General features: G+C 46.4%; 1 protein-coding gene across 1 annotated transcript; it reads right to left on the bottom strand.

Moving 5' to 3' along the window:
• Positions 1–834: 834 nt before the first annotated feature.
• On the bottom strand, positions 835–19,081 carry LOC148517807 (serine protease 33-like). Its single transcript, XM_088478174.1, has 5 exons — positions 19,024–19,081; positions 11,159–11,363; positions 8,181–8,452; positions 6,235–6,404; positions 835–1,098 (listed from the first exon to the last, which is right to left on the bottom strand). The coding sequence occupies exons 1-5, from the start codon at positions 19,079–19,081 to the stop codon at positions 835–837; spliced, it is 969 nt and encodes a 322-aa protein (XP_088334300.1).
• Positions 19,082–27,676: the final 8,595 nt, after the last annotated feature.

Genomic DNA, 27,676 nt, shown 5'->3' with positions numbered 1-27,676 from the left:
TATTATTATTATTATTATTATTATTATTATTAATAATTATTATTATTATTTGGAATAAGAAAATATGAAGGTACAAAAATGTAAAATCCAAAAGTTGCCTTTTTTCACATAACTGTAAAAAAAACCAACAACAACAAAAACATACATATATAGAAAAGTGCCTCGAATATAATACTGTGTCATTCCAGTCATTTTACACTCTGTCCCCCCTACCAAAAAAATTACATATTGTAGATAAATAAATTTGAACTCAGTCAAATTAATAACTGAAATAAAAAATTGTTTTCTTCCCCGGGCTACAAATGTATCTTCACCATCTTCAGCTCCGATCAGACCAGAAAATATTGCAGTTAGGTGGCTGGTTGCCCTGACGCTGGTTCAGGAGACCGGAGGAACCTCTGTGCTGGAGCGGGGAGCAAGAAACAATCTCAATACCAGTCATTTCAGGCAGAACTTAATCCTGCCCCATCTATCCCATCCGATGACCCCTGTAAAAATAAAGTTGTTTTCCCAAATGTTGCAGAAGTCCAGCATCCATTCACCTCCATATCCCTAATATCAAGTATTTGTATCCAAATATCATCTATTTACTCTTGATGTCCATTACCGCAAGTCCATACAATTAGATGTATCTGCATTAAATAGATACAGTATCCAGCTCTTATTTGGTAGATAGGAAGAAATGGCTGTAGGTGTCCGTTTAGGCCATCGCATGTTGTGGGAGCCCTGAGGTTCTACTCACAGTTATGGATCAGCTGTAAAGTGCTGGACTCCGGCTATTGCATCTCTGCAATCAATCAATGATCTCCTTCATAGATGATCAGGTCATTAGCATTAAGTGTAAAACACAGATACAGGTCTGTCCATGATTAAGCTGTACAGAGCCCAGCAGAGCACAAGGAGCAGCAGCGAAGCCGAGAGACTGGGGGACGAGGAGCTCAAATTCGTTCTGTAATAGTTGATCCACAATTCATAATCAGCGACGTTGGTATAAACTCCAGGCCGGTTCTGGAGTGCACAGTCATCTCCCCAGCTCACAATGCCAACCTGGTACCAGTAGCCATTCATCTTACACACCAGAGGCCCCCCAGAGTCCCCCTGCAAGACACAGAAGGGCACATTCAGGGGGCAAAGCATACAGACACATAGAATAATATCTGATCTACATTGAGCTCTTATTTGTAGTTCTACACCATTTTATCCATGTCCAAAGAATGCTGGGACTTGTAGTGTTTGCAGTCAATGTACAAATGGAGGCTGTGCAGTTAGGGGGTGCTCGTGCTAATACGGCTCATGCAGACTTGCAGATACATGCATACAGGGCCTGATTAAGACGCTAAGCCGCGAACGAATGCAGCCAAAAGGGGCCGGGTATGCAAATGCCGCAATCGCACTGTCTGGTGGAAGGACGCCCTCTATGCCTTAGAGAGCGACGGCACAGCGAACGCAAGCCAGTATAAAGACGCCCACCTTTCTTTCTTAGCACACGTCATCTCCAGGAAGTGTGTGATTAATCGGTGACATAGAGAGCCATCAGAGCTGCACGCAACACTTGAGGTAGACCCTACCCCACCGCAAGCCCTGCGATCAGTGCTGTCTAAAATCCAGCCAAGTGACGTGTACAATGACGCTTCTTTGCTAATTATGCACACCCCTAAAACAATGTTTAGACGCCCAGACACGCCTGCATTCGCACATCCACTCCCCCGTCCTGGTCTGAATCAGGCCCACAGAACACTGTACATCTGCTACAAGGCAGCTGCACACACACCCCATGGTGATGGCTTGGTATAAATCAGGCACATATCCTGCCAGTGGGGAGCCAGGCATACAGTATATCTGGACATGTACAGCTCTGCATATGGGTGGAAATATGCTATTTTTAAGCAGTAATTTGTATCCATTTAACAGCTACCTCTGCATCAGCCCCTAAGGGGTCTTAGGGCCTGATTCAGAGGCGCACGCTATTTGCGTGCGCTCTCTCTGAGTCAGGGCGTCCCTATTTTTTCTTTTGACCGGCATCCAGACTGCTCGCACAGCTCTGGGTGACCACCCACAGCGTGTGCGTGTGGCCTGGTGATGGTCGCGATTATCGCGACCATCAGGCTTGCGAGGAGACCCTGTAGTAGGGTCTCCGGTCTCGCAAGCCCGAGTGGACTTCCTGCTCTATTATCACTAGTGATGTCAGTAGGGCCGCCCACATTCCTTCGGGAATGCCTCCGTTTGTGCAGCCGGGAAGCAATCGGGAAGCCGACTGCCTAAATACCGGCAACCGGCTTCCCGACTGTCATATCCCGGCAAGAGTGAAATGCCGGGCGTCTAGATGTAGACGCCCGCATTTCCCCGACGCCGGGAGACCGGCGCCCTGCATCCCGATCGTAGTGATGCCGCACGCCGCGCGCGGACAGCTGCGGGGGGGAGGGTTAGGTTTAGGGCTCCCAGGGGGGGGACTTAGGGTTAGGCACCCCCCCGGGAGGGTTAGGCTAGGGGGAGGGAGGGTTAGGGTTAGGCACCCCCGGCGGGGACTTAGGGTTAGGCACCCCCCCGGGGGACTTAGGTTTAGGCAGCGGGGAAGGGGGTGGTTAGGGTTAGGCACTTAGAGTGGGGATTAGGGTTTGGCACTTGGGGGGGAAGTTAGGGTTAGGCACCCCTAAGGAGGGTTAGGGTTAGGGGGGTTAGGTTAGGTTAGTAGATACTTACCTATCCACGATCGGGATTTCCAGTGCTGTCGGGCTTCCGCTGCTCGGAACTCTGCTAATGTCAGGCTGCCGCTGATGGGAATCGAACTGCCGGCCATGCGGCCAGCGGTATTTCATACCCATTCCGTGCAGCCACCCCCGTCCCTGCCAACAAAACGGGGCGAGCTGTCAATCAACATCAATAGCCGTCCCGTCTTGTAGCGAGCCCCGGAGCAAGTGAATTCTCACTTGCTCCTGGGCTCACGCATGCGCAATGGCCCACCATCGACCCGCTTGCGAGCGCTATGCGCTCACGAGCGGGTCTGAATCAGGCCCTTAGGCCCTGTGCAAATGGTAAATCTGTGTCGCCATTGTTTTGTGGCAATACAGATTTTAGTTGCGCCCATAATGTATTTAGCGATCCTACTAATGTGCAGCGTTTTACTCCTCCTCACCTGCAGCTTTACACAGCCAGCGAGGACGTCATGCAGTATGCACATGTGCAGCCACTTACCGCGCCCGGGCATTTAGGTCACGTAGGGCCTGAGGTGGACGTAATGTTGTTTTCAATCCAGGCATGTGTGAGAGTTGCACTGTGCCTGCACCTCTATGGTTACCCCCGAAAGCAATGAATTTGGATGGAGGGAGGCAGTTTTGGTGGGCGTTTCTGAGGGTAATAGGGAGTCGCTAGCCAGACGCGGGCGTATCGCAGGTGTGCCGCACTCAGTGACTGCTCCACTAACCCCAGCTGTCATGTTCAGATGCAGAAATTGCACTTGCTGGTGTAATTTCCGATGGTGCTAATGATTTGGACCAATGGTGCAGATTAGTGTCACAGCTGGTGGGTGTCTCTGTGTGAATCTCATCAACATGAAGACGCAGTCGCACTGCGGTACAAGACACAGTCGTGGCTGCAATGGTTTACTCCACATTCATAAAACAAGAATAAAGGCACAAACGCCTTCCCACAAAGCTCCTGGGTGATCTTATAGACTTCAATGACAGCAGTGACATCTACTGGCTGCTGGTAAACATTACACTTCAAAGCATTTAGATAAGGGGAAATACATTTTGCAGAGAACACAGCATTATGGGGCGTATCTGCAGTTGGACACGAGTTGTATCAATTCACAGACGTAAAATAATAATTTTTTGAAAAAAAGTGCATTTTTGCCATTTATGCAGAGTTGCCTGCAAATGTGAGATGCATTTTTTTTAAGTACATACAGTATCAGCATTCTTCCCCTTTACAATCCTGTGAAGTGATTGCACTGTAATCCTGCATTATTCTGAGAATCACAGAAAAAAGAAGATTCCCTCCAGCACACTGCAGCAATATTAGCAAAAATACTTGAATCCTACATGATAATAGAAATTCAGAGGTATTAGTTGCATACATTTGCAAATATATGATTAAGCGCCGGGTCAGCGTCAAGTCTCCTCTATACCGGCGTCCCTAACATTAAGGGGTTCACGTCCGAGGCGCAGAGCACCCCAAAAGAACCCAGCCAAGGACCATGCCCAGGGCATCACATGAAAAATGGAAGAAAGGTGATAGTGAAGTGTAAAGTATAGATGTGTCAAGATAATCAATAAGTGTTAATATAATAAGAAATAATTAAAATGACATGAATATAAACAAACAAATGGAAAGGTGATGAAAAAATATCTATGTGAATTAAGTGGTGATGCCCTGAAAAAGGCCCAGCCAGAGCCACTCCGGGGGCCCCACGCCCAAACGCTCACCCCAAAATAATTATTGCTACAAAATAGTAGCACCCACTCTGGGTTATATAATTACAATTAATGTACTGCATGATAACAGCACCTCTGAATTTCTATTATCATGTAGGATTCAAGTATTTTTGCTAATATTGCTGCAGTGTGCTGGAGGGAATCGCCCTTTCCAAGCACCTGGGCAATATCATTAAGCTGATGTGAGTGACCACCATACTTTCTATTTGCAGTTCTGAGAGGCATGAAAGGAGCCAGCATTGGGAGGATGTGCTGGTCCGTATAGTGCCATTTGGAGGTTTTTGGGGTACCTCCTAGGTGAGTCAGCTGTCAGCTGTTATCATGCTGTATACCCGAGATGGTAGTATGGCGGGACCGATGCAGATGGTAGTATGGCGGGACCGATGCAGATGGTAGTATGGCGGGACCGATGCAGATGTCTTTGATATCTCCTGCTGTCCCTCCATTTCCGACAGCAGCCGCAGCCCCCATAGGTTTCTATAAGGGATGCTGCTATTTTAATCCATATAATGCCTCCTTATCGGCATTTTACCTAGTTCTCGTTCGGAATCCTTTCTACGGAAACTGCTGGCACTTGGCATCAGTTACCAGAATGTGGAAACCTCACTGCCTGTGAGTCATGTGACTGCGTAACGTGATCAGCGCTGGCTGCGGTCTTTAAGTTAAAAAAACTGCACATTACACTTCCTCCTCCATGTGGTGCAGGGGCTGTGCGCCCTATTATTTTAAAGCACAGCCCCTGACAGTCCACGGCCGCCGCTTAGGGAAGATGGAGGAGAGGGGGGTGCTGGAATGATTTTGTTGCACCCTGACATAAAATTGTTCCGGCGCACCGTCCGCCAATCCAGTGCAACTCTAGGGAGGGAGTATGTGATAATAACCTACTCAGGGTGCATTTTCTTTACATGACATCAGGGCCTCAGAGCAGGGCCCAGGCCTCATTCTGCCAGGAAGGTGTAACCAGGGCCGTAGCTAGGGTAGTGCGGCCGGTGCCATCGCAAAGGGCACCACAGGTCAGGGGGCGCTGTTTGGGCCTGTCAAATGTCTTTTTATTATTATTCCTGCTTGTAGCTTCCTCTTATTTCATCTACAGCATCTCCTGGCCTCTCCTATCTCTTCCCTGGAGCTTCCCCATGAGGCCATGGACCTTTTTTGGGTGCATCATGTCCCCTTGAAAAATGAGGGGGGCGCCAATGCTCTTTCTGGCACAGGGCACCAAAAAGTCTAGTTACGGCTCTGGGTGTAACCACAACCCGAGAATTCCCCTTGGGTGCTCACCTCTGCAAAAACCCATTTTGCAAGGATACAAACGACCCCTTGCCAGCTATGCCCATGAAGACTATGTAACTGCCGATTTCATCTGCTTTATCCTCTGACCATATCCAAAGCTGGCCTAGTAAATCATTTTTTGGGGGTTTGCCACACTTGGGAGGAAATGTAATAGCCCCTGAGATTCACGGATCTGCGCAATTCAGGTGAATCTGCCCAAAGTTTTAAAGCAGCAATGAATTAAACGGCAAAACCAACCTGACGTTGCCCTTTACATGATTGCCACTGTAAAACACTGGCCAGACTTGCTGGGAACTCGCTGATGACCACTTTTCACCCCTTACCCCCATATCAACAGAGACGATCTACTAATCATGCTGTGCGGTGGGAGTAGGGAAGGACATTCCGCTGGAGAGACACGCAACATTTATTGGCTACATCATGTGAATAGAGATTGATGTTACCATGAGCAGTTTGTAAAATATTGCTGACCTTTGAACTTACTCATGTTCACGTACAATGGGGAACCCACCTGGCAGGCGTCTTTCCTTCCGGCTTGATACCCCGCACATATCTGGTCACCCTGGATAATGGGCTTGGAGGCACTGTCCTCTGAGTCTATGTGGTACATCTGGTCACATGACTCCCTGCTGATCAGTGGAAGCACCAATTGCTGAAGGGTCCTGGGGTACGATAAGCTCACTGCAGGGACAATAGTGACATCAGTGACCACGGAAACAATAGTATAAATGTTCCACAAATATAAACAACTCAGATTCAAATGAGTACTATAAAAACATTAATGATTTTATATACTATCACACATATACACAAATTGATATACATTATACAGACAACCTGACATAAGCAAGAGCTGACTGTAAATGGAGGCTGGCAGGTGCTAGCGGGCATCATGCCCAGTATATGTCCTTTGGGATTTTGCCATATGATTAATGCCATGGTTTAACACACGATTACCGATTAATAAAGAAGAGATTATAAGATATGATTAACGCCTATAAACTAAGTGTGTAAACATTAAAGGTGCTTTGCCGAAATGACCACTGTGCTCAGAATATTGCAGATAGAGATATTGTAGGGGAATCTTAAATCTGGATCTTACATTATAATGTAAGCTGTAAGTATGTATAACATCAATATTATTATTATCATCAGTATATTCTATGTATATGGCGTCCCAAGGGTTCATTAGCGCTGTACGAGGGGATAGAACAGACAACAGGATACATAATTACAGACTAATACAGGCAGTATGTAAGTAGAGATTAGAGGGTTCCGTTTCCTGGAAATAGACCCTACCCGAAATTACCTGTTCAGAGTGTATCCAAAACCAGGGCAAAGCACCATTCTCGCGGTGTCGGATCCCCCGTGTTTTGGATCCAGAGTGCAGACTGTCGGATCCAATCAGTGTCCGCTACCATGGTAGCAGGTCACTGGTTGGCTGAGATTGGCTGTCTCTCAGCCAATCAACAAGTCCCCATAGACTTCAGTGGGCCCACTGAAGTCTAAGGGGAAGTGCTGGCTGAGCGACAGCCATTCTCAGCCAACCAGCGGCCTGTTACCATGGTAGCGGACGCTCATTGGATTAGACACAAAACCCTGCACATATCAGTTAGGTAATACGTGTAAAAAAAAAAAAGATAATAAAAAAAAAAAAACAGCGTGTGGTCCCCCTACCCTAAACAAATCCAGCACCAGGCCTTTTTGAGCTGGTTGTGAAAATATGGGAGGGAAAAATAACGTAGTGGTCCCCTGTATTTTACACATCCAGCACTGGGTTCTTTCTAGTGAGGTGTAATGTCACAGCAGGGGGACAAGCTTCACTGGGTCCCCCTACCAAAGCATTCGGCACCCCCTACTAATTAGTCGAGGCCAGGGACTCCTCAGGAAGTGGGACACTAAGACATCAGACTTGGGTTATGGGAAAAAGTGAGATGTCAAAAGATAGGGGGATGGGGGGAGTAGAAGAGGGTTTGGCTGGGGAAAAATTCAGATTATTGAGTTTAAGGAAGTGTTATGCCATCTAGGATTAGATGACCATCTTCACAAAAGCAATTGTCACCCGTCCCACCAATGTCTCTCCACCACACTCCTTTTAGAGTGCAAGGTCTCAAAAGTAGGACCTTGTTAGCTACTGTATATAAAGGTTATCATTTACTGTCTTGTGCAAAACAGATCAGTAATGCCAGCTCTATCTGTGTAGTATCATTGGTAATTTTAACCAGAGAATATGTCCAACAATATATTAATAAGCTATAAGACTTCAATAAAGCCACAAGTAGATAATACACTCTACAGAAAGACTATGTACAGTCAGCCGCCTATAGCCACTATAGGGCAGGTTATTTCCAGCAGGTATACACGTACGATCACATCTCACACCCAATGATTATTGTGGGCTAACGCTGTGGCTTGTGTGACCAAGTATACAAGAATAATGAATGTATAGAGCATTACCTCCAGATTGCGTGGATCCCCATCCAGTGACCACGCAATACATGCCTGGTGGGAAGACCATGGATGCCGGTGGGACACACACGGGGAGGATGTACTTGGTGTAGGCGATAGGACTTGACAGCCGCAGCAGAGCAATGTCTCCTCTGGATCCTGGGTGGCTGTACTGCGGGTTAATGATTACAAGGTCTACTCTTGCTGTATCCACATTAAAACTTGATATGTCCAACTGGTATGCCCCCAGCTTAATGGTATACGCTGCCGGTGAGGTGGGGCTGGAAGATAAACACAGATCATAACGTTCATTATGCATTAGGGAAAGAACAAATGAGCGCTCTCAAAAAATGTTCTACCTTAAATTCCAAACTTTTATCTTACCCCAGTAAGCAGAACTGGCCCTCTATAGGGAGAAGGTGAGATTGGGAGCAGGGTCGTTACTCGTACAGCTAGCGTCCTTCCATACCGTACTACCCGTCAACCTCACAGACAGGAACCCCCACTAATTAGTCTACTGTACGTACTATAGGTGACCCTCAACATGTCCAATAACAGCCTCTGTAGTAGGAGGTACAGGGGAAGTAATATTAAAACTGATATAATAATATTAATTGTTATTGATTGCACTGCGTCCATATGGATAAACCAATGTACAATACAGTGATTTCATTTGAAAATCTTCTTTATTCACTTTCAGGACTTCATTCAGAGTCGGTCGAAGCGGCCGCACGGTCGTACGCAGCCGATGTTCGCTAAACTGCGCATGCGTACAGTTCGCAATGCGCGTGCGCAAACTAGCCGTTACGATCAGAAATTTCTCTCTCCTTGAACACAGCCAGTTCGGTAGTTTGAGTGACAGATTGCGGCGTTTGTGGGTGGTAACAGGGGAAGGTGCTTGAAAACGGGGGAGTGGAGATCCGAACGCAAGCGTGCCTCATTATGTGAACGGCGTTTTATGGGAGTGCATAATTAACAAAGTAGTGTCATGGCACATGTGACAGGGGAGGTTTTACACTGACATGATCATAGAGCTTAAGAGAGGGTATGGTCAACCTTTAGCTCTACGACCAGTTCCGATGGCATACGATGCTCGCGATTAATCCTTATGTAGCCAGAGATGACGTGCTATGCGTACGACATGTGGGCGTATTTTTAGCGAACCGACCGCATCCACCCCTTGGTCGGCCAGCTAACGATCCGACCTTAGGGACGCAACATGTGTGTGCATCATTAGCATATCCGGACCCTTTTTCTGTACGACCGTGCTGCCGCTTCGACCGACTCTGAATGAGGTCCTCAGTCCCTACAAGGCAGTTACCTTCCATCCCCAACAGGACAGAGATGAAGTTTCCAAAACAATGTTTTGTCAGTGCAGGGAGAGACCCAGTGATCTGTGTCTTTGTCTTTGGGCCTGGTCCAGAGGCGCACACTATTTGCGTGCGCTCGCTCTGAATCAGGGCATCCCTTTTTTTTAAATTCCGGCCTCCAGGCCGTTCGCACAGCTGTGGGTGGGAACGCCTGCCGTTTGTACAGCCACCCCACCTCCCCGCCTACAAAACGGGGCGAGCTGTCAATCAACATTTTGTTGCGAGCCCCGGTGCGAGTGATTTCACACTCGTTTCGGGGCTTGGGCACGCCGTGCGTGCGCATTGGCCCACCAACGACCCGCTTGCGAGCGCAATGCGCTCGCGAGCGGGTCCGAATCAGGCCCTTTGTCTTATTCCTGTGACCCTTTCCAGTGTGACTGGGCTGAAGGAATCACATTATAACAGTATCTGTTACAGGTATCGTATCTACTTTTTGTGACCACGTTGTGGGTGTGATTACTGGGAAGTAATTCAGGAATAGAGGCGGAGATGTAACAAGCCCTGGGGAGAGAGCCAATCAGCTGCTGTAATTTTAAATGACAGAAGCTGATTGGATGTTTCAGCCAACTTCTCTCCTTTATCTCTCTCCAAAGCTTGGTACATCTCACCCAGAGACAGAAATAGATAATTGTATTGTTTCTCCTATCAGATGGAGAAATCAATCCCACATTACCCAGAGTAAATCTAGATACAGAGGGCCTGATTCAGCTGGGAACGCAGTCTCTAATACGCACGCAATCGGACAATTGTTGCGCACTGCGCGTGCGTATACATCGCAGTGCGCATTCGCTAAACGGCCACTGCGATCGGGACTACGCAGACCCGTCGCAGAGTGATTGACAGGAAGTGCCGTTTGTGGGTGGTTACGGGGGGGGGTGGTCTGAGAAATGCAGACGTGTCAGTGCGTTTGAACGCCGTTGCAAGGGCGTGCATAAATTATCCACTGCGATGGCCTACGCAGCCTAAGTTCTTATAGCGTGCGCTGACGTTAGCAATTCCTGAGTAAGGTCAGAGCTTGTGTAAGTGTGCGAGGCTGCGATGGTACTCGATTGTACCGATGGTTTCGCAGTCTTGCTGAGCATTACGGATGTGTGTAAGGTAAAGTGGGCGTCATTATGTAGTGCTGCGGCGGCATAGCGATCACAATGGATTACCATACTATCGTAGTTGAACTTTGTGCGTAATCGCAGTTGCGATCCTTCCTGAATCAGGCCCAGAATGTGATCTGGAACACGCCTTGGAATATCAGACTATGGGCGAGATGTACTAAAGTGGTGTAGAATTTACCCATGACAACCAATCAGCAACTACCTCTCATTTTATCGAATGTACTAGACAAATGATAGCTAGAACCTGATTGGTTGCTATGGAAAACTACTAGACTTGTTCTCTTCAGAAATGTTGATACATCTCCTATTTTCTAGGGTGTAATTGCTATTATTTCGCAGACGGCACCCACAGTAACAAGTAATGATCTCATGTCCTCTCCAGTCATTGTTACTACATTATTACTCCAGGTGTAGACAGCATAACTATAATACAGTACACAGGGTCTGGATGACTGACAATGGCCACACCTAATACTGAATGACCGGGTGTGCAGGAACGGAGACTCACAAGTCAAAGCAATGTGCAGCGCTCATCACCCATTGGTTGGAGATCAGGGACGCTCCACAAATATTGCGCCCATTGTACATAAGGCTGGCGTGCCAGGGCCAAAATCCTTCTGCTGCATCTGTGCCCCCCACTATTCTGTTGGAGACCCGTGGAGAGCCGCAGAATGGGGGTCCCGGCTTGTCAGGTATTACCGGTGATGGGAACACTGGGAAAGGAAAAACAAACAAATGTGCTATAATGATGTAACATTATAATTATTACTAACTTTTATCCTACCCCCCTACACATAACATGCCTGATCACACACCATGTATCCTACACGTTATCATGTTACACATAACACACCTGATCACACACCATGTATCCTACACGTTATCATGTTACACATAACACGCCTGATCACACACCATGTATCCAACACGTTATCATGTTACACATAACACGCCTGATCACACACCATGTATCCTACACGTTATCATGTTACACATAACACGCCTGATCACACACCATGTATCCTACACGTTTTCATGTTACACATGACACGTCTGATCACACACCATGTATCCTACACGTTATCATGTTACACATAACACGCCTGATCACACACCATGTATCCTACACGTTATCATGTTACAAATAACACGCCTGATCACACACCATGTATCCTACACGTTATCATGTTAAACATGACACGTCTGATCACACACATTGTATCCTACATGTCATCATGTCACACATGACACGCCTAATCACACACCATGTATCCTACACGTTATCATGTTACACATGACACGTCTGATCACACATCATGTATCCTACACGTCATCATGTTACACATGACACATCTGATCACACACCATATATAACCTACACGTTATCATGTTACACATGACACACCTTATCACACACCATGTATATCCTACATGTTATCATGTCACACATAACATGCCTGATCACACACCATGTATCCTACACATTATCATGTTACACATGACACGCCTGATCACACATCATGTATCGTACACGTTATTATATTACACATGACACGACTGATCACACATCATGTAACCTACACATTATCATGTTACACATGACACGCCTGATCACACACCATATATATCCTACACGTTATTATATTACACATGACACACCTGATCACACACCATGTAACCTACACATTATCATGTTACACATGACACGCCTTATCACACACCATATATATCCTGCACGTTATCATGTTACACATGACATGCCTGACCACACACCATGTATCCTACATGCCATCATGTTACACATAACATGCCTGATCACACACCATGTATCGTACACGTTATCATGTTACACATGACACGCCTGATCACACACCATATATATCCTACACGTTATTATATTACACATGACACGCCTGATCACACACCATATATATCCTACACGTTATTATATTACACATGACACGCCTTATCACACACCGTATATATCCTACACGTTATCATGTTTACACATGACACGCCTGATCACACACCATATATATCCTACACGTTAGCATGTTACACATGACACACCTGATCACACACCATGTATCCTACACGTTATTATATTACACATGACACACCTGATCACACACCATGTATCCTACATGTTATCATGTTACACATGACACACCTGATCACACACCATGTTTCCTACACGTTATCATGTTACACATGACACGCCTGATCACACACCATATATATCCTACACGTTATCATGTTACACATGACACGCCTGATCACACACCGTATATATCCTACACGTTATTATATTACACATGACACACCTTATCACACACCATGTATCCTAATACGTTATTATATTACACATGACACACCTGATCACACACCATGTATCCTACACGTTATTATATTACACATGACACACCTGATCACCCTCCATGTATCCTACACGTTATTATATTACACATGACACGCCTGATCACACACCATATATATCCTACACGTTATCATGTTACACATGACACGCCTGATCACACACCATATATATCCTACACGTTATCATGTTACATATGACACGACTGATCACACACCAAATATATCCTACACGTTATCATGTTACACATGACACGACTGATCACACACCATATATATCCTACACATTATCATGTTACACATGACACGCCTGATCACACACCATATATATCCTACACTTTATCATGTTACACATGACACACCTGATCACACACCATGTATCCTACACATTATCATGATACACATGACACGCCTGATTACACCCCATGTATCCTACACGTTATTATATTACACATGACACGCCTGATCACACACCATATATATCCTACACGTTATTATATTACACATGACACGCCCGATCACACATTATGTATCATACACGTTATTATATTACACATGACACGACTGATCACACACCATATATATCCTACACGTTATCATGTTACACATGACACGCCTGATCACACACCATATATATCCTACACGTTATTATATTACACATGACACGCCCGATCACACATCATGTATCGTACACGTTATTATATTACACATGACACGACTGATCACACACCATATATATCCTACACGTTATCATGTTACACATGACACGCCTGATCACACACCATATATATCCTACACGTTATTATATTACACATGACACGCCCGATCACACATCATGTATCGTACACGTTATTATATTACACATAACACGCCTGATCACTCACCGTATATATCCTACACGTTATTATATTACACATGACACACCTGATCACACACCATGTATCCTACACGTTATTATATTACACATGACACACCTGATCACACACCATGTATCCTACACGTTATTATATTACACATGACACGCCTGATCACACACCATATATATCCTACACGTTATCATGTTACACATGACACGCCTGATCACACTCCATATATATCCTACACGTTATCATGTTACACATAACACACCTGATCACACACCATATATATCCTACACATTATCATGTTACACATGACACGCCTGATCACACACCATATATATCCTACACATTATCATGTTACACATGACACGCCTGATCACACACCATATATATCCTACACGTTATCATGTTACACATGACACACCTGATCACACACCATATATATCCTACACGTTATCATGTTACACATGACACGCCTGATCACACACCATATATATCCCACACATTATCATGTTACACATGACACGCCTGATCACACACCATATATATCCTACACTTTATCATGTTACACATGACACACCTGATCACACACCATGTATCCTACACATTATCATGTTACACATGACACGCCTGATTACACCCCATGTATCCTACACGTTATTATATTACACATGACACGCCTGATCACACACCATATATATCCTACACGTTATTATATTACACATGACACGCCTGATCACACACCATATATATCCTACACATTATTATATTACACATGACACGCCCGATCACACATCATGTATCGTACACGTTATTACATTACACATGACACGACTGATCACACACCATATATATCCTACACGTTATCATGTTACACATGACACGCCTGATCACACACCATATATATCCTACATGTTATTATATTACACATGACACGCCCGATCACACATCATGTATCGTACACGTTATATTACACATGACACGACTGATCACACACCATATATATCCTACACGTTATCATGTTACACATGACACACCGGATCACACACCATATATATCCTACATGTTATCATGTCACACATAACATGCCTGATCACACACCATATATATCCTACACATTATCATGTTACACATGACACACCGGATTACACCCATTGTTAATATAAAGTGAAAGGAGTATTAGTGATATAAGATGTTTGTAACCAAATACATATAATGCTGCATGAAAAATGTGTTACGTCAGGACAGAAATCTCTATGTGAATGTTAATCTCCTTATAATATATATATATTTCCTGCAAAAGGACCTCAGTGATGCAGGCGATGCATAATAGAGGAGTCATTTGTAAAGCCTTAAAATACCACATAGAAAATATATGTAGACATTGCATGTTTTATTTTCCCTTTTATACCTTATATCACCATACTTATAAAACATTATAATAATTACAACCATACAGGTCGCCCTATACGACAGCTTGGTATAATCTTTGTCACCTTGTACCTGGGATTGCCCACTGATCTCCCATGTAGAGAGCATGACGCTCCCAGGTATCTCCCGAGTCCCCGCCCCTGAGGTAACACAGGTGTGTACATAGGCCGCCCCTACATGCCAGGTAACGTACAGTATCTGTGAGAATCCCCCCGCACAGCCTCACTCTGCGGCTGTCACCGAGGCTGCAGCCTGACAGATATTCCTTGGCTTGTAAATAGGAAATGTTTATCCTGTGTAGACTGTCAGCTCCTATGGCAAGCAGATGGCAGCACGCTTATCCCTGTATTGTCACTGATGCAGATGTTGCAGTTGATGGTCTGAGGCTGCCAAAATGTATCACTGTCTCATTAGCCGTCTGAGTAGTGTGCAGTGTATTATTATTATCAGAGAGCAAACAGCAGCAGCGGAGATCAGGAAACATACTGTATATATTACTATAGGCTTGCCATATCTCATCTCATTAATAGGAGACCCATGAATTACAACGAGGCTGAAGTTGGCTTCTTATTCATTTCTTATTCACGTCTTATTCAAGCTCCAGCTTTTTATTCAGAAAATGTTACATTAAAATATTTAAATAAAGTTAGATCACTAAACTAACAATATGCAAACAAAGAATTGTGTCCCTCACACAGTTTACAATTATTATTTTCCTGGCACAATAAGGATTTGGGCATGAATAGGGCAGTAAAGTGGGCACAGGCACCACATTTTGTCATTTTGAATAAGAAGCTGTAGATGTGCAGGGGTTAACTAGCTTCGGTCATCAAATGTTACACTTGAAACCCACAGAGGGTGGTCTGGTACATATGACCCACTTGCCATTTGCCTTGACCAACAAGGATTTTGGCATGAATAGGGCAGTAAAGCGGGCACAGGCACCAGATTTTCTCATTTTGGATACGAAGCTGTAGTTGTGCAGGGGTTAACTAGCTTTGGTCATCACATTTTACACTTCAAACCCACAGAGGGTGGCCTGGTACATATCACCCACTTGTCATTTGTCTTGACCAACAAGGATTTTGGCATGAATAGGGCAGTAAAGTGGGCACATGTACCACATTTTGTTATTGTGACTAAGTAGCTGTGATTGTGCAAGGGGTAAATATCCTTGGTCAACAAATTTGACTCTTGGAACCCACAGAGGGGGGTCAGGTACATATGACCCACTTGCTATTTCCCTTGACCAACAAGGATTTTGGCATAAATAATTTGGGCAATGGACAAATGATCCAGATCTCGGTACCTGCACATAAACACAAAACAACAGCCACCTACACGGCTTCACTATACTGACTTACCACACACACTGGCATCACAAGGGGGGTGCGGCCAGGGCCGGTTCTAGACATTGTGGAGCTTAGGGCGAAAGTTCAAAGTTGCCAACTTTTTTTAGAAGACGTTCCTCTGCTTGCGTTCAAAGCGCACGCGCTTCTGGAAAGGGGGTGTGTCATTGCGGATCACCCCCAATTCATCACAATGTGGGGCGTGCCCAGCACTTATGAAGGTGCTGGGCTTCCCCTCAAGCTCTCCCCTCGTGGCGACTGGTCCGAACGCCTATGGGAGAGATGTCTTGACGTCATGACGTCCCTCCCATAGTGCTCTCTGCTGGAGCCGGAGCTCAGGAGTGAGCTTCGGTTCCACGGATCTATGGGAGAGACTTCATGACGTCAGGACGTCCCTCCCATAGTGCTCTCTGCTGGAGCCGGAGCTCTGGAGTGAGCTTCGACTGCCGCTGCAGAGAGGGAGTCGGGTGCCCGCTGATAACAAATATCAACACGGGGGACTGCGGTTTTTTTTTTTTTTTCTTATGGGATTTTTATTTTTGCCCTCCTGGGGAATCAGTGGCGCCCTCTAGGGGCCGGCGCTCTGGGCGACGGCCCTGTTAGCCCGCCTCTAGAACCGCCACTGGGGGCAGGCCGCACTGGGTGACACCATCCGAAGGGTTTGACACCAAAATAGCAGAGCTGCTCTGCTATTTTGGTGTCACCCCGTCGGATGGTGTCACCGTGATGCCAGGACGCGGAGAGAGGCAGGGAGAGACTGTGGGCTGCCCCAACAGCTGCAGGAGCACTGGGGAAGCCCACTGTGTGACGAGAACGGGAGGCGGTAACGCACCCAAGATCGGCTCACATAAGGGATGTCGCTTCACGGGCGAGGTCACGCCCCTTCCTGCGAAGCCACGCCCCTTCCTGGAGCGCATGCCTATGGCGCGCAGGAGGACTCAGAGCATCCACACCAGGTGACACCAAGGTAGGTGATGCCTCTGACCACACACACCAACTTGACTACTCATACATACATCAGCACCCTGCCAACAGCAATACAGGGTGGATGTAGTGCACTCCATATCACCATGCCACCCCTATGCTCCCCAACATCTACACCAACCTGACTACTCATACATACACCAGCACCCTACCAACAGCAATACAGGCTGGATGTAGTGCACACCATATCACCATGCTACCCCTATGCTCCCCAACATCTACACCAACCTGACTACTCATACATACACCAGCACCCTACCAACAGCAATACAGGCTGGATGTAGTGCACTCCATATCACCATGCTACCCCTATACTCCCCAACATCTACACCAACCTGACTACTCATACATACATCAGCACCCTGCCAATAGTAATACAGGGTGGATGTAGTGCACTCCATATCACCATGCTACCTCTATGCTCCCCAACAATGCATCTACACCAATAATGCAATAATTGTTACAGGACATGGGAATAATGCAGTTACAAAACATTACCATAATCACAAACAGGTACCATACTACAACCTACCTTATAGTAGAGGCCTGATTGTAGTAGCTGAGATGATGAGGTAACAAGGTTACAAACCTCAATACATTCTTATCAAATCAGAACAACAGTACTACAGGGCTTAATCATCTTCTGCTGCCTCAGGCCTAGTGCCTGCCTTCTAGGAGATCAATGACACTATGTAGGGCCTATTGCCCACCTAACAATGGGTTAATGATGTGGATCCCACATTAACCCTATAGGGCCTAATGCCCCTTATACCTTGTGGGACTAGTGCCCTCTCTGGCTCAGGCTTATTGTCCGCCTAACAAAGGCCGTCCCTGCTGATTAGGGCTTTACGCCCACAGTGGCCATGGGCCTAATGCCTGACAATTAAAATAGCATGCAATTGAATGAAAATACAATGCAATTAGATTTACCAGTCCAGTAGTCTTTGGCTGAACTAAGCCTAGTTCATCCACAATTACTATGTGTTCTTCACCCGAGCTGGGTCGACTCCCACGATCTCAGTGCTTCCTGTAATCTTCACCTTGAGCTGGCAAACTCCCACTGCCACAGCAGTCTTCACCCAGGTAGCAAGGTCCAGGGATAGAACTATGGTGTTTGGCGCCCAGGGCAAGATGAGAAGTTGGCACTTCGCTTATTTATGTGACCTGGGCCTATTGCCCAGGGTCAATTATAGCCTTAGGAGCACGGGCCTAATGCCCGCCTATTTGTGCCACAGGCTTAAGGACTCATGACCCCTACGTGCCTACTGCCTAACAATCTGATGGTCTAGGGAGGGGTTAATGATGGTAAGGCCTCAAAGAGGGTCTACCTGTCCGGTGGGAGAGGATGCAGTGAGGATCTTCATTCGCTCTTTTACTTCCCAACCACTGCAGTATTCTCTGGTCCTCAGCTGCTTTCTTCTGTCGCTGGCCCATTCTGGCCAGTAGTGGCACTGCCAGAGCTCTTCTCTATTGAGCCCAGTGTCTCCTAGTGTCTTCTGCAGCCGCTGGAGCTCTTCTCTTTTGAGCCCGGTGTCTTCTGGACTCTTCCACGGACGCTGGAGCTCTTCACCCATTTCCGCCAAATTGACTCTTCCTCCCAGAGACATCTGATGCTAGACGCCACGGGCGTAGCCAGCCATGATGCGGCTTACAACGAATGGCTCACTGTGGCCAATTTCTATTGGCTGCCGGTGCACGCCGTGATTGGCTCAGATTGTCAAAATTGTCACCACTGTGATTGGCTCAAATTCAAATTGTCACCCCTCTTCAATGGCCGGCGGTCAGTGAGCTGCACTCAGCTATTAGCTGGCGCTACATGTCAGCCGCTGCTGGGCCTTGACCGGCACTGAAAACAGACATACTGTCCCAGCATCGGACACTTATGTGACCTGCTGGGGATACATCTCACCGGACTGCAGGACTAAGGCACTGGGATCAAGCATTTGGTCAAAGCACTGGCAGTGGCTTAACTTGGGTATATGGGGCCCAGGACAAGTTTAAAAATGGACCCCCCCCCCGTATGTGCGTGCGACAAAAAATGGGCATGGACACTTAAAAATGGAGAGTGTCAACATGACACACATCACTATCTAGTCACTCTGAACATTCCTTTCCATTCCATATGCCCCTTAATGCAGTGCCCCTTATACAGTCCCCCCTATGCAGTGCCCCCTGTAGTGGTCCCTCTTATGCAGGCCCCCAGTAGTCCCCCTTATACAGTACCCCTAGTATACAATGTCCCCAGTAGTGATCCCTCTTATGCAGGCCCTAAGTAGTGCCCCTTATACAGTACCCCTAGTAGTGGTCCCCCTTATGCAGTCACCCATTAGTTCCCCTTATACGGTGCCCCCAGTAGTGATCCGCCATATGCAGTGCCCCTTGCACAGTTCCCCCTGTCGTAGTCCTTCTTATGCAGCCCGCCATTAGTTCCCCTTATATGGTGCCCCCAGTAGTGGTCCCACTTATGCAGATCGCAGTAGTTGTCCCACATATGCAGGCCCCCAGTAGTGATCCCCCTATCCAGTAGTAGTCCCCAGTAGAGCCCCCCCGATGCAGTGCCCCCAATAGTAGTTACCTCCATACGTTAGTAGTAATCCCTAGTAGAGGTCACCTCCCCCCGTGATGCAGTACCCCCATTAGACAAACACACCTGTAAAAAAATAAAAATAAATAACTTTAATCCCCGCTCCTGCTCACGCCGCCGTCCGCACAACCGCAGTCCTCCGGGGCTGGCGCACTCTGCATTATGGGAGAGACATCATGACATCTCTCCCATAACCCACTACAGGAGCTGGAAGGCGGAGCTCATGAGTGAGCTCCAGCCCAGTTCTTGCAGTGGGTGCAGCAGCAGACAATGAGAGTCTGTCTGACTCTCATTGGCTGCTGTAAATGCACTGGCGGCTCTATGGGCTAGCCTGAGTCCACCTCCCACCCTTCACCTGGCGATATTAGGTAAGCTCTCAGGGGGAGAGAGGGGGCATGGCTGTGCAGCACAGGACAGTGCTGGGCACAGGGAAGCCTAGCGCCGGTCCTGAGTAAATGCTGACCGCACTCAGGAGCTCATTCAGAGCCACTCGCGAGCGCACAGCACTCGCAAGCAGCTCGATGTTTGCGTATGCGCCGCGTCCAGCAGGTGCATGTGCGAGACCAGCTGAGCGACTGAAGGTCAGTCGCTACGGGGCTCACAACAAGACGGGACGGCTGTCGATGTTGATTGACAGCTTGCCCCATTTTTGTGGGCGGACAAACGCATGCGTTCCCTTAGGAATGTCTGGTGTTTTTAGGAGGGGTTACTGACATCACTAGTGATGTCAGTAGTGGACTTCCTGCTCTATTAGAGCAGGAAGTACACTCGGGCTTGTGGCAGCTAGAACCTACCCTGGTGTCTCGTCGCAAGCCTGATGGTCGCGATAATTATAACTGTCTCCAGCCCGCTCGCACAAGCTGTGGATGGTCACCCACAGCTTTGAGAGCGGCCGGAGATAGTAAAAAAAAAACACCTGCCCACATGCAGAACGAGCGGCCGCCAGCAGCGACCGACTCTGAATGAGCACCTCACTGCGGTCGGCACTACACTGTTTAACTAGGATGGGCCAGTACCGTGGCCGGCGGTGCGGGGGCGTCACCGGCCGTGGCAGCCCTGCCCTAGTTACGCCACTGAGCACTGGACATCGCCCTGGATATAAGCTCCCCCCTCTGCCATGCCTGTCAGATGGTGCCCAGGGCAAGGTGCCCCACACGCACCCCCTTATTACGCCACTGCCGGTGTAAAAGCTTTCCGAGAGATTCCAGAAACGTGCTGAATAGTCTGGGACTGGTTAATGTGATGGCAGGAGGGGACCATGCTAAGTGTGTCTCCCTGCTATATGTTAGCCCCTTTCTCCCTATAACCAGCCTAGTGCTGGATAATGTGATGGCAGGAGGACACCATGCTAAGTGTATCTCCCTGCTATAGTGTTACCCCCTTCCTCCCTATAACCAGCCTAGTGCTGGATAATGTGATGGCAGGAGGACACCACGATAAGTGTGTCTCCCTGCTACAGTGTTACCCCCTCCTCCCTATAACCAGCCTAGTGCTGCATAATGTGATGGCAGGAAGACACCATGCTAAGTGTATCTCCCTGCTTTAGTGTTACCCCCTCCTCCCTATAACCAGCCTAGTGCTGGATAATGTGATGGCAGGAGGACACCATGCTAAGTGTATCTCCCTGCTATAGTGTTACCCCCTTCCTCCCTATAACCAGCCTAGTGCTGGATAATGTGATGGCAGGAGGACACCACGCTAAGTGTATCTCCCTGCTATAGTGTTACCCCCTCCCCCCTATAACCAGCCTAGTGCTGGAAAATGTGATGGCAGGAGGACACCACGCTAAGTGTGTCTCCCTGCTATAGTGTTACCCCCCTCCTCCTTATAATCAGCCTAGTGCTGGATAATGAGATGGTAGGAGGACACCACGCTAAGTGTGTCTCCCTGCTATAGTGTTACCCCCCTCCTCCCTATAACCAGCCTAGTGCTGGATAATGTGATGGCAGGAGGACACCATGCTAAGTGTGTCTCCCTGCTATAGTGTTACCCCCTCCTCCCTATAACCTGCCTTGTGCTGGATAATGTGATGGCAGGAGGACACCACGCTAAGAGTGTCTCCCTGCTATATGTTACCCCCTCCTACCTATAACCAGCCTAGTGTCGGATAATGTGATGGCAGGAGGACACCACGCTAAGTGTGTCTCCCTGCTATAGTGTTACCCCCTTCCTCCCAATAACCAGCCTAGTGCTGGTTATCGGAAGAAAAGGTGAACCCCACACAGATTTTTTTTCCTGTATTAGAATACCTGACCATGCTCAGAGGTGTGGGGTTTTTACTAATTTAGGGAAAGACCCCAATTGTCAAATTTGTTGACCAAGGATATGTAAACCTTGAAAAACTACAGATAATTATTAAAAATTAAGAAATCTGGTGCCTGTGCCCACATTACTGCCCTATTCATGCCCAAATCCTTGCTGGTCAAGACTAATGACAAGTGGGTCACATGTACCTGACCACCCTATGTGGGTTTCAAGTTTAACATTTGATGACCGAAGCTAGTTAACCCCTGCACAACTACAGCAACATATTCAAAATGACAAAATGTGGTGTCTGTGCCCGCTTTACTGCCCTATTCATGCCAAAATCATTGTTGATCAAGGGAAATGGCAAGTCGGTAATATGTACCAGACCACCCTCTGTGGGTTTCAAGTGTAACAGTTGATGACCGAAGCTAGTTAACCCCTGCACAACTACAACTTATTCAAAATGAGATAATCTGGTGCCCGTGCCCGCTTTACTGCCCTATTCATGCCAAAATCATTGTTGGTCAAGGGAAATGGCAAGTGGGTCATATGTACCAGACCACCCTCTGTGGGTTTCAAGTGTAACAGTTGATGACCGAAGCTAGTTAACCCCTGCACAACTACAACTTATTCAAAATGAGATAATCTGGTGCCCGTGCCCGCTTTACTGCCCTATTCATGCCAAAATCATTGTTGGTCAAGGGAAATGGCAAGTGGGTCATATGTACCAGACCACCCTCTGTGGGTTTCAAGTGTAACATTTGATGACTGAAGCTAGTTAACCCCTGCACAACTTCAGCTTCTTATTCAAAATGACAAAATGTGGTGCCTGTGCCCGCTTTACTGCCCTATTCATGCCAAAATCCTTGTTGTGCCAGGAAAATAATAATTGTAGACTGTGTAGGGGACATAATTCTTTGTTTGCATAGTGTTAATTTAGTGATCTAACTTTATTTAAAATTTTAATGTAACATTTTCTGATTAAGAAGCTGGAGCTTGAATAAGACGTGAATAAGAAATGAATAAGAAATGAATAAGAAGCCAACTTCAGCCTCGTTGAATTACACAGGTTCTGTGGCTGGCTGACTTCCGGGAGGTATATTTACTAAAGGTCGATGTTGGTCGATTTTAATTAGATTTTGTGTTTCAGAGTCTAAATCACACATTTTTTTAGAGATGATTTGCTTAACATTGTTTTTTAAAAAAAGTGTGTGATTTAGTCCCTGAAACACAAAAATCGACCAAACATCGACCAAAAAAAAATCGACATTTAGTAAATATTACCCCAAGTCTCTATTTCACTTGGTTTTATTCAGTCTCCGAAACTGTGTAAATCACATGTGTCCCGGATTAAAAGCATCTCATGCCTAAGCCTATATGTACAGTATACGATTCTGAGGCATACTTGCCTACCCTCCTGACTCGGCCGGGAGCCTCCCAAAAATTGGGTGCGCTCCTGCCCCCCCAGAAAGGCAGGCAAACCTCCCGGTCCCCGGCAACCCGTCTGCCCCCCCCCCCCGTGATTACAGTATAAACTCCGGCAGCAAGGAGGCCAGTGACGCGATTCGCGCTGAAACGCGTCATCGTGGCCCCGCCCTCTGCTTCACAATACCAGTAATCATGGCATTATGAAGAAGGGGCTGGGGCCGCGATGACGTGATAGCGCTGTCACACCCGAGCTCCGCCCCCATTGACGCATCATTTGCAGGGCCAAGCCCACTTTTGCCGCATCACACCCCCCCTGCTGAGGAAGCCCATCAGCTCCCTCGCGGAAGGAGGGAGCTAAAAGTCGGCAACCGTGTTCTGAGGCCCTGTTATCAGTACTTCTCATGAAGTCCAGTGATATATCTTTGGGAGTACTAAGATGTGGTACAGTGAGATAATAATTATAATAATAATAATAATAATAATAATAATAATCTATAATTTATACGGCACCACAGACTGTACGCAGCACCGATAAGTGGACAGAATAGTAGTTTTGCACTAGCTGTAGACCCACCGGTTATAGCCAGGGTACAGAGAGACGTTACTGTGCATCACTTATTATAGAGTTGCCTTTGTGTCTATAGCAGAAGCCTCGGATCACTCACCAGACAGGAGCAGGATGAGCAGGGGACCCCGGGCGCTCCTCATGGTCCTTATTACTGGGGACGCCGTCCTGGCAGCTCTGTGTGTATTGGGAGTGAGGTCCTGAGTGCTTCTAGCTGCACTGGCTCAGCTGATATAGCCTCACTTCTCCCATTGTCTGAGCGGAGGTCCAGGATCTGGGAATGCGGATGGACCAGTTCCTGGAGCCCTGAGGGATGGAATTTCTCTCTGTTTCATCTTCTACACATTACTGGCTTCATATTTACACACAATAACCCGGCACATGGCCGAAGTGCTAAATTTTTACCTGGAAAGCATCAGCAGAAAACTCCCTCTATTGTGCTACATCTGAATGGCCAGTATTAGTATTAGTCAGCCGGGAGGACAATCACGGGAGACACAAATGAGGACTCAATCCGTCCTACTCAATTATAAAAGCCATAAGAAGGCAATTACCGAGCACTTAGCCTATGGTTCCAGATTACTATAATATGTTAAACAAACAAAACTGGCATTTGCCGCCATTATACTGACAGCGGCCTAAAGTACAAGGTCCCTTCTAAGGAACATTCCAGGGACGTGAATAAGCAAATATGTAACTGTCCCAGTGTTTAAATAGAGCTGGAGTGGTTTAATGTAAAGCGGTGAGATTGGGGGAATGTTCTTTGTCCTATGTACAGCAGGCTTCCTGGCTCTGAATAAAATAGATTGTTATCTATCAGCCTCTACAAAGGCCAGTGGTCTACTCAGCAAATAGAAAACAGGGGTCTATTCACTAAGCCTTGGAGAGCGATAAAATGGATGGAGATAAACTGCCAACCAATCAGCTCCTAACTGTCACTGTACAGGCTGTGTTTGAAAAATGACAGTTAGGAGCTTATTGGTTGGCAGTTTATCTCCATCCATTTTATCTTTCTCTAAGGCTTCGTGAATAGACCCCGCAGCGTATAATGCCTCATTATGCAAAGGCTGTTCAAACGTCATCCGTATCTGGCTCCCTCATGTACAGGATACATCTGATAGTAGTCACTATGATGAGCGCTACTACATGAGGTAATGAAGAGGTAACATGATCACTGAACACCTCCTACTCACAAGTAAATAGGTAAGGATGTCAGCTAAAAACAAAACCTCCAGCTCACATGTAAATAGGTAAGAAGGTCAGCTTAAAAACCTCCAGCTCACAAGTAAATAGGTAAGGATGTCAGCTTAAAAAACCTCCAGCTCACAAGTAAATATATAAGGATGTCAGCTAAAAAATACCTCCAGCTCACAAGTAAATAGGTAAGGATGTCAGCTAAAAAAAACATCCAGCTCACAAGTAGACACATATGGACTCCAGTTAGAAAACCTTCAGTTCACAAGTAAATAGGTAAGGATGTCAGCTAAAAAAAAAATCCAGCTCACAAGTAGACACATATGGACTCCAGCTAGAAAACCTTCAGCTCACAAGTAAATAGGTAAGGATGACAGCTAAAAAAAAACTCCAGCTCACAAGTAGACACATATGGAAGCCAGCTATAAAACCTTCAGCTCACAATCAGATAAGCAATAGTTTCAGATAGAAAATAACAGCTCACAAGTAAACAGGTAAGGTTGTCAGCTAAAAAAAACCTCCACCTCACAAGTAGCTGCTGCCCGATGTGGAATAATAGCCTTATAGTATGTATGGATCCCAGCATGAATACACAGTGCTACTGCTAATACACCTGCTCCCAGTGACCAATAGCTTACTATATAATATATTAGTGCAACCTGTGCCAGATGCACATGGTGTACTGTATGGGGACTGTATATATTACATGTAGTCTGGAAGAGTGTGAGCACTGTTTATCTTTTCAAGAGCAGACTCTTCATTCTTGGTAACAATATTTAACAATAATAATAATAATAATAATAATAATAATAATAATAATAATAATAAAACAATATTTTGCTATAATCAATTAATTGCAAAAACATTTTCTAGAATATAATTGTGTTCCTCCTACACCCCGACAGTTCCACATTAATACACTGCCCTTTCCTATCTATCCCCGGACAGATTCATATTGCTATATTCTGCAGATTATTACATTACAGATCTCTCGAGAGCTGTAGAACATTGCACTGTTTCATCTCCCGTGACAGATACATAGTGATGTATTGTACAGATTATTACATTGCTGAACTCCCTAGTGATCTGCAAAACCTGCTCTGTCCCATCAGGAGAATAACTAGAACTTTGTGGTCCCAATAGCAACATTTTGAACAGGCCTAGTTTTTTATGTTACATTGTGTGTTTTTCATCCTAGCACTGTGATGTTCCTTTTTATGATGTTATTTGGTTAGCTAGCATCACAGCTGCTGAGGGTGGATCGTATTATACTCTGAGTGCCTAAGGTTACTTTTCCATCAGTGGATGGATGAAACAAGCTGCGTCAGGCAGGGATGGGGCCTCTCGTGTTGTATATGCTTTCTGCCTGGTTTATGGTATCTCATGAGTCCTGGGACCAGTCCCCTCTGCCACAATCTATCACTTAAAGTTCTGCAGCTTCTGCTGTCGTTAATCGGCCGTTACTAACAGTCTGACTGACACAGAGCAGGCAATGCTCACCTTGTATGGTTTCCGCCTAAGGCAGCTCCATTGCCTGCCATGCTGCCTCTTCAGTCCAGACTCCTTCACCAGCCTTCTTCAGTCCTGTCCTAGCTGACCATGCCTAGCTCTGCCTACCATAGTTTTATGCAGTCAATCCATCCCAGCAGGACAGGCAGCGGGGATGGACTATGCAGTGTGATTTGGTGGAGGGTAAGGAGAAGGGCAGGTGCCGGGCAAGTTGAGGCCTCCACCTTACTGTCTACAGCCGCAGAGCGATGTGAAGTAACTGCACACATAGTTGCTATGCCCTTGTGTCCCATATACTTCCTGACAGAAACATATTGTTATATTCTGCAGATATATTATATTACTGGCCACTGTAGCGATCTGCAGAACATAACTCTGTCCCATCTACCCCTGACAGATACATTCTGTAGACTACATTACTAATCCATTTAGAGTTTTGCAGAGCATTGCCCCATCCCATCCGCCCCTGACAAATGCATAAGCCATATTATAATGTTTTGCA

The sequence above is a fragment of the Taudactylus pleione genome, unplaced genomic scaffold (assembly GCF_031769625.1).
Source record: "Taudactylus pleione unplaced genomic scaffold, aTauple2 ptg000209l, whole genome shotgun sequence".
NCBI classification, from domain to species: Eukaryota; Metazoa; Chordata; class Amphibia; order Anura; family Myobatrachidae; genus Taudactylus; species Taudactylus pleione.
Note: the sequence above shows the minus strand (reverse complement) of the source record. Positions and strands in the feature narration are given on the sequence as shown.

Excerpts from the sequence above, each read along its gene's own strand:
- LOC148517807 (XM_088478174.1), bottom strand. The coding sequence starts at position 19,081 with ATGGGCCAGCGACAGAAGAAAGCAGCTGAGGACCAGAGAATACTGCAG. Across the intron at positions 8,453-11,158 it reads GCTGCACATTGCTTTGACTT|CCCCACCTCACCGGCAGCGT; the intron begins GTGAGTCTCCGT and ends TTTATCTTCCAG. Across the intron at positions 1,099-6,234 it reads GAAGGAAAGACGCCTGCCAG|GGGGACTCTGGGGGGCCTCT; the intron begins GTGGGTTCCCCA and ends TGTGTCTTGCAG.